The sequence below is a fragment of the Colobus angolensis genome, unplaced genomic scaffold (assembly GCF_000951035.1).
Source record: "Colobus angolensis palliatus isolate OR3802 unplaced genomic scaffold, Cang.pa_1.0 Scaffold91, whole genome shotgun sequence".
NCBI lineage: Eukaryota > Metazoa > Chordata > Mammalia > Primates > Cercopithecidae > Colobus > Colobus angolensis.
Window position 1 is genome coordinate 3,889,749 of NW_012123043.1, and position 8,474 is coordinate 3,898,222.

General features: G+C 54.8%; 1 protein-coding gene across 1 annotated transcript in view; it reads left to right on the plus strand.

The window, feature by feature from the left end:
* The window catches only part of IGFN1 (immunoglobulin-like and fibronectin type III domain containing 1), a 35,473-nt gene that overhangs the window by 18,478 nt on the left and 8,521 nt on the right, over positions 1-8,474 (plus strand). The window contains exons 12-18 of the mRNA XM_011931837.1: positions 9-2,052; positions 2,622-2,746; positions 3,461-3,602; positions 3,961-4,260; positions 4,821-5,120; positions 5,661-5,834; positions 6,885-7,013. Coding sequence (XP_011787227.1) covers positions 9-2,052; positions 2,622-2,746; positions 3,461-3,602; positions 3,961-4,260; positions 4,821-5,120; positions 5,661-5,834; positions 6,885-7,013 — 3,214 coding nt within the window. The remainder of the gene's footprint in view (positions 1-8; positions 2,053-2,621; positions 2,747-3,460; positions 3,603-3,960; positions 4,261-4,820; positions 5,121-5,660; positions 5,835-6,884; positions 7,014-8,474) is intronic.

The window sequence follows — 8,474 nt, forward strand, 5'->3', positions numbered from 1 at the left end:
GGAGTAAGGCAGGTTTTAGGGATGGTGTAGGGGGTTCTGGGGAAATGGGGTCAGTGGATGAGGCAGGTTATAGGAAGGATTTGGGGGCTCCTAAGTTCGGAATGGATTCAGGGAGTTATACAGATTACAGGAATGGTTTAGGCGGTTCTGGAAAAATTAGTTCAGGGGGTGAGGCAGGTTATAAGAATGTTTTAGGGGGTTCTGGGAGGATTCCATTAGGGAGTGAGGCAGGTTCTAGGGGTAGTTTGGAGGATTCTGGGTACATTTTGTCAAGGAGTGAGGCAGGTTGTGGGCAAGGCTTTGGGGGAACTGGTGGCATGGGGTCAGGGAGTGAGGTCAGTTATAGGGGAGGCTCAGGAGGATCTGGGGAAATGGGGCCAGAGGGTGAGATTGGTTATGGAGATGGTTCAGGGAGGCTTGGAGTACCAGGCCCACTAGCTGGAATAGGACATGAGGCTGGACCCAGAGGCCACAAAGCCATGGGGCACAGGTCAGGATATTGGGTAGCATCAGAGGGTGGCACGAGCTACAAGGATGGTCCAGAGCGAGCCAGGGAAACAGGGCTTGTGGATGGGGCAGGACCTGGGGTGGAACCTGGGATGGCTGGAATGCTGGGCACTGCAGGTGGCATGGCACACAGAGACAGCTCCAGGGGCCCAGGGGTGCTGGGGTCTCAGGGAGGGCCGCAGACCCTTTCAGATGAGAGAGGCTCCACCAAAGATCTTGGGGGCTATGGAACCTCAGGGATCCCTGAGGCCTTGGAGGCTGCTGGTGCCAAGGGAAAACCAGATGTCAAAGAATGGCAAGATAGTTCTGGGACTCCAGGGTCTTCTAGGGACAGAGGGGCTCCCAGGGCAAAGGATAGGTCTCCAGACCAAGCAGGGATTATGGGGTCTTCTGGGTTTCTTGATGGCAAGGGGGCAGTAGAAGGTGAAACCTGGGCAGGAATGGCTGCTCTGGGGTCTGGACATGAAAAGGACATCTGGAAAGCAGGCCCAGGAATGACAGACAGGGATAGAGTTGCTGGCCAGGGGAGATTGGCATCTCAGGGAGGCCGGGACTCACTTTTGGGAGGCAGAAGGATAGGCTCAGGGAGCTCAGTGGGGACAGGCCAGGATCTGGACAGCAGCTGTATGCCTGGGGAAAGGGGCAAGTCAACATCAGGGCCTGCTGATGGACTAGGAATGAGCAATGCCTGGGCTCCTGATTGGGAAAACCAGGGGTTTAGCCAAGGCAGCATAGGTGCTGGGAAGCAGCCCGCAGGCTCCAGAGCTTCTGGTTCTCTGCAGGAAATAGATGCCGCTTCTGGTGGGATCCATGAAGGGACAGGGGGCTTTAAGGGCAGGGAGGGTGCACCAGGCCAAGAGGCAGCTGGTGGATGCCGGAGCCCATGGTCCCTGGATAGCAAAGGTTCAAGTCCTGGAAGGGGCAGTTCTGGTGGTGCAGAGGACTCAGGTATCCTGGGCAAAGGGAATTCTACTGAGCGGGGAAATGCTGTCATCCCAAAACCTGGGGAGTCACGACCTCAGGGAGCCTGGAATGGCTTAGATGGTCCCTTTGGCAGAAGAGCCTCTGGAGATAGGTCAGGAGGGACCCAGGACCTGAGCTCTCAGCTAGGCAAGGGACAGAGAGGAGGAAGGAGGTCCCTTGGGGAGCAGGGGTCCCTGAAGGCTGAGAATGGTGAGGTCCAGGGTCCTGGGGCCCTAAAGGAGGATGAGGTGCAGGGAGTGGAAGAGGCTGGGAGGTCAGGCAGGAGGCCTGGCTCACTCAGGAGCAGGTCTCAGGCACAGTCAGGGGCTGAGGTGGGAGGAGGAAAGAGAAGGGGAGCAGATGAGGCTGGAAGCATGGGATGGCAGTCTATGGGGGAGAACCGGGGGTGCCTGGAGGAGATGCTAAATGAAGATCAGAGCCGGGAGCCCCCCGGTCACCTTGGTAGCAGGAGAGGTGGCAAAGATGGCAGGTTGGACATCTATGGAGAGAGGAGAGATGCTACCCGAAGTTCCACATCCAGATACAAGCCTGGCACTGGCAGTTTCTCCAAGGAGACCCGAGGTAGGTGCTTCTCTGCTGAGCTGGCTCCTATGGGCTAGAGACAGTGGGGAGCTCCCTGGCCACTGGGATGCTTGGGTCTGTCCCAGTTCTGCCTCCAGCCCCAGGACTTTGTCCCTGCCAGCACTCCCCATTCTCAGGAACCTTTTGCAAATTTAGGAAGCAACCTCTTCCTCTTTATGAAGATCGGGTCCAGTCTGTGAGAGGCTCAGAGTTCTCCTAGGAGACCTCTTTGCTCTTGAAACCTTATGTCCACAGCACCAGAGTTGTTGACCCAACTCTCTGTGGGTTACCAGACTTCTCACCTGGTAGCGGCGGGAGGAAGGGGGCCTTCGTATACTTTACACCCCAGGTCTCCTGGACCAGCCTAGGTCCTGCTGAGAAAAGCAGCAATGCATGGGCTCCTGTCTGGGAAGACCAGGGCATTGGCACCAAGGCAGCATAGATGCTGGGAACCAGCCCTGCTGACACCAGCCATGCCCAGTTGGCAGGACCATGGTGGCTTTGCAGGGCACAGCGCAGGCCATGGCCTGGGAGGCTCAGCTCTGACGACCCCCTCTGTGTCTCTCCAGGCCCCATAGGCCACTTCTCCCAGGGCTTGGCTGACATGAAGGTGCAGCAGGGGGAGGCTGCCACACTCTCCTGTACCCTCACCAGTGACCTGGGACCTGGCACCTGGTTTAAGGATGGCGTCAAGGTACTGCCTCCCCTCACAGCTTCTCTTTACCAGCAGGAGGGACAGAGGTAAAGCAGAGAACAAGAAGAGGGTAGAGGCTTTGAAAGAAAGATTTTTCATTCTTCATTTTACTAATGTATCCACCTCAGGAGAAGTTTAAATAGCCAATAACTTGGTGTGTTTAAAATAAAATTGGATTTTTAAATGATGTGTATCCTACGCCCTGCAGCACACCCCTTGTTCCTCCACCATCCAAAACGCCTCTTCTATACCCATACCTGCTGAATCCTACCCATCCTTCAAGGGCTTATATAAATGCCATCTTCTCACCCCTACCAGAAGGGGGCCCTCGTCCCCCTGCACAACCTCCCTGTCCTCCATTAAAGCTGTCACCCCAAGAGAAACATCAAAGTGACTCAGGGCATGGGGCTCAGTATCAGCTAGGTCTGGCTTCAGATCCCGGCTCTGCCACTACCAGTTATGTGACCTCAAGCAAGCTGGTGAACAGTCTGGCTTCCTCATCTATGAAGTGAGAATAATAATAGCACTTACTTCATAAGGTTGTTACGACAATTAAATAAGGTGCTAAGCACAGAGAGCATTGGCACACAGTAAGCATTCCATTCACACAGCTGTTATCAGGATCCCGGCATCTGTAAAGGGCTCTGGTTAGCTGGCCTGGAGGAGCTGGGATGGGAATGGGGTGACCTTCTCCTGCTGTGGCCCTGTCTCCAGCTCACCGCCCAGGATGGAGTCATCTTTAAGCAAGATGGTCTCGTGCACAGCCTCTTCATCGCGCGTGTGCAGGGGACCCAAGCCGGGAGGTACACCTTTGTAGCTGGTGACCAGCGGAGCGAGGCCACTCTGACCGTCCAGGGTAAGGCCTAGCCCTGCCTTGCCCTGTCCCACAGTCTCTTTGCACCAGGTGATATGCCTTGCTTTAAAACACCTGAATTTGTGGCTACTCTGCAGCCAGTATCTAATCCCATCCCCAGAGAAGATGATTTAAAAAGCCGACTCATACTCTGCCTGTCCCAGCATCTTAGCTCTTTCCTTATCAGGAAGTCCTTGATGAGGTCTAAGCCTGGTCTCTCCCACTGCAGATGAAGCCCCTTCCCTTTGTGGCAGGGCAGGAGATTCCTTAATCTTCCCCCAGACTTCCTTCTCTGGGTCCTCCTTTCTGCATTCCCTGGTGCCCAGCGCTCTGGTCTTTGACTCTCTTGTTGTATTTCTAGATTCCGCTACCATTGCTCCAGATGTGACAGAGAAACTGAGAGAGCCACTGGTGGTCAAGGCTGGGAAGCCGGTGACAGTGAAGATCCCCTTCCAGAGCCACCTCCCCGTTCAGGCTGCCTGGAAAAAGGACGGGGCCAAGGTGGTGGGCAGTGGTGACAAGGAGGCCCAGGTGGACCTGGGGGACGGCTACGCGCGGCTGTGCCTCCCCAGCACAGGCAGGAAGGACAGCGGCCAGTACAGTGTGATGCTGAGGAGTGAGGGAGGCTCTGTGCAGGCCAAGCTCACCCTGCAAGTCATAGGTACCAACCCCGTCTTCCCCCAACCAAGGCCTGAGAGTCGCCAGGGTTCTGGGCCCTCCCTGCCATCAAGGGCAGGCCTGGGGTGTGATCTCTGGTGGCTCTGATCCTCATTTGAATGCTATTTAAGATCCAGACCTACCCCTAACTCTGCTCAGACTGCTTAGGAAGAATCAGTTGAGATCAACACAGTGCTGGCCTCCTGCTGGGGGGGATCACTGGGCCCTCAGGAAGCTGCTGGGTAGGATGGTGGTCCCCAGCCCTGAGTGGTGCCAGCAAGGTAGGACTGCTGTGAGCTGAGCAGGTGCCCATACCAGCCCCCGGATGGTAGAGCTGGGAGGGGCTGGTGCATTCCATGGCACATCCCTGGGTGCATGTATGTGTTGGGGGTGGGGACATCTCAAGAATGTGTGGCCCTCTGTGTAATGCTCAAGGCTCTCTGGATGATCTGCCCCATTGCAGGCTTATCCACTGATGCGTGGCGAAGGGGGGCGGGGGGCGGCGCCGTTCCCATCTAGCTCCTCTGACGCCTCCTCTTCCTGTTCCTCTCTGTGGGTCCCCAGACAAGCCTGATCCCCCACAAGGCCCCATGGAGGTTCAGGATTGCCACAGGGCTGGTGTCTGCCTCCGCTGGCGGCCCCCAAGGGATGATGGGGGCCAGCCTGTAGAGTGCTACTTGGTGGAGAGACGGCAGGCTGGCAGGAGCACTTGGCTGAAGGTGGGCGAGGCCCCTGCTGACAGCACCACCTTCACGGATGCCCATGTGGAGCCAGGCAGGAAGTATGCCTTCCGAGTGCGGGCTGTGACCTCGGAGGGGGCTGGCGAGGCCCTGGAGTCTGAGGAGACATTGGTGGCTCCTGAGGGTGAGAGAAAAGGCTGGGGCTGGGGGTGGGGGACACTCCTGGGCTCCCCGCTGTGCCAAGGAGGGCAGGCTGTCCCAGAGGCTGAATGACACCAGCCTGTGCTCAGGGCTTCGGAGGCCCTTCTATAGCACTCTGGAGACTCCTTCCCTCAGCTGCATTTGGGATCTGGCACCCAGATGAGGAAGTGTTTCACAGAGTCTCCGGGAGTGAGGGTATGGGCCAGCAAAGCCTACTGTCTCGGGCCCCAGGGAGAGAGGGGCATCCATCTGCAACATCCTATCAGGGGACCAGAGGCGGAGGGGCCTCAGGGCTGGCTCTAGGCTCCGAGGCCACGGTGCCACGGTGCCTTCTCTGTCTTTTCATTCCTTCCCCTGAATAGCCAGAACACTGACCTAGGGTGGGCTGGCTCAGCCCCGACACTCGCCAGGACAGGGAGGAGTGTGGCCTGCCCCAGATGCCCATGCCTCCTACCCCCAGGGGCTCCTCGTGAGCTGGCACCTTTCAAGGCCTCTGGCTGACTGGAATCTTCTTTGCCCCCAGCTCTCCCCAAGGCCCCTTCCGCGCCAGCCATCCTGTCAGCCTCCAGCCAGGGCATCACGCTGACATGGACGGCACCTAGGGGCCCTGGCAGCGCCCACATCCTGGGCTACCTGATCGAGAGGCGTAAGAAGGGGAGCAACACCTGGACAGCAGTGAACGACCAGCCGGTGCCTGGTGAGCATTGTCCTGGCTTCCAGAGCTTCCTTAGACCGCTCCTGGCTCCAGGATGCCACGAACTTGTCAGTTCAGATTGGTTTAATACAGTGGTTCTCATCTAGGGTGGTTTGGCAGTATCTGGAGATATTTTTCATGGTCACAACTGAGTGGAGGGTAGATGTTACTGGCATCTAGTGCAAAGAGGTCAGGTATGCTGTTAAACATCCTACAGTACACAGGACAGAACCCACCCCCTCCTCTCAAAAAACCCAAAGAAGTATCTGGCAAAAAAAAAAAAATGTCAATCGTGCTGAGGTCAAGAAGCCCTGATTCAGAAATCCCAGCTGGGAGCCAGAGATGAAGCTGTTAACCCTGGCCCCTCTACTTCTTGCCTTGACCTTGCACAGTTCCCTTCCTCTCTAGATCTGAATGTCCACATCCATGAAGTGGAGAGGAGGGTCCCCTGCCCCACGAAGTGGTTTCCTAGAAACAAACTGCATTCTGAGATCAGAAAGAACTTGGAAAAGCCAAAGGGCTGGGCACATGCGAGGGGTCTTCTGGTAACCCTTAGCATTTCTTTGCTCCGCGTGCGTGCTGCAGAAGTCCAGGTTTGAGGAGGGAAGAACGGGCTCAGAACAGCTTGCCAGGAGACCTGGGTTCAAGTCATGGCTCTGCTACTTAGAAGCTGAGGCCTGTCAGGGCTTCAGTTTCCTTACCTCTGGAAAGAGAGATGAACAAAGGGCAGCCTTACAATTTCACTGTTTAGTTATCCTGCTTTATTTAAATATGACAGCAACTCTGTAAGGCAGAGACAACCAGGGAGATTAAGGTACTTGCCCAAGAACATCCAGCAAGTTAGTGGTGGAACCAGACAGGGATCTGAGGCCCGTGATGCCCTGAGCAGTGCTCTTTCCACTTTGGAGGGAACTGTCACAGCGCATGGACGGCTGTAGGGAGGAATGTGTTAGGACCCCAGGCTTGGTCTCCTTCAGAACTTGGAGGCACCCAAGCTATCTCCCCGTGTCTAGCCCCATCTGGGTGGGACTCACATGAGCGGGCTGTTCACAGAGAGGAAGTGGACGGTGGCGGACGTGCGGCAGGGCTGTCAGTACGAGTTCCGGGTCACAGCTGTGGCTCCCTCAGGCCCTGGAGAGCCTGGACCCCCATCAGATGCCGTCTTTGCTCGGGACCCCATGAGTAAGTAGGGAACCAATCCAGGATGGGGGTGGGGGTGAGCACGGGACAGCCCTGAAGCTGGGTGGGACTTGATGGGAGGTCACAGGTCACAGGTCGGGGCAGTCCTGAAGGACATGGTCAGGAGGGCTGAGATATAAAAATCAAAAGGCCTCTCGGATGAGCCACATCTTAGGGACCCTATATTGAGATGAAATAGGCCCAGAAGCCAGGCCGTGGGATTAGAAGATTCCTTCCCTGTCAAGCGTAATGGTTCATACTTGTAATCCTAGCACTTTGGGAGGCAGAGGCAGGAGGATTGCTTGAGCCCTCCCGGGAGTTGGAGGCTGTAGTGAACTATGATTGCACCACTGCACTCCAGCCTGCATGACAGAGGGAGACCCTGTCTCAAAAAATAATAATAATAGTAATAAAACAAAATAAAAAGGGGGAGTTCTTTTCAGGATCACTTCACTCACTCTTTGGCCTCTAGGCAGGCCAGCCCCCAATCTGGCCCACCTGCTCCAGTCCCATAAGCATTCACTCACCCCTGTGTGCCCATCAGGCAGGGCGGAGAGCAGGTGACAGGGGAAGCTCAGCGTCAATTCTCTATCCAATGAATATTTGCCCACCACCTACTAAATGGCCAGCATTGTGCCAGGAAGTAGGTGAATCAATCCTGGTCTCTGCCCTTGAGAAACTTACAGTCTGAGATAGCATTTCCTATCTGAGACCTGTGGTCTTGAGAATATGGAGTGTGTCGAGAGATGCCAACAGACATTCTGAGAACAGGAACAGCAAAAAATGTCTGTGATCAAAGATGTGTATGATGTGAGTCTATGATGTTTCCAAGTCTTGCAGGGGAAAAAAACCTGTCTAACCTTGATCCAAATCTAGCTTTTTCACAAAATACCTATTAAAAGCGTCACTCCAAGGCATAGAGCTTAGAAAATGCTGCTCTGTATTTCTCATCCCCTAATGAGCTTGCCTACACCAAGTCCTCTGGGGAGGAGCACATTTCTGGCACTTGCTGGATGGGCCAGGTGGTCAACACCTGGAGAGCATCTCTGTGCCCCACAGAGCCTAGCCCATTGCAGGTGTTCAGGCTGTTTGAATGAACCCAGCAAGACCGGAACATTCTGTAAGTTTCATTGTTTAAGTGGTATCTGAGTTTTAGTCCTAGGAAGAGCAGGGCGTGGAATGGAGGGATGGGGGAGGAAAGCTGGCCCATGCAACTTACTCCTTGCAAATGGACCAAGGTTGTCCTATCTTTTCTCTTTCTTTTCTTCTCTGTTCTTTTCTTTATCTCTTTCTTTCTTTCCCTTTCTCTCTCTTCTCTCTCTCTCTTTCTTTATGTCTCTCACTTTTTCTTTCTCTCTTTCTTTCTCTCTCACACTTTCTCTTTCTTTCTTTCTTTCTTTCTTTCTTTCTTTCTTTCTTTCTTTCTTTCTTTCTTTCTTTCTTTCTTTCTTTCTTTCTTTCTTT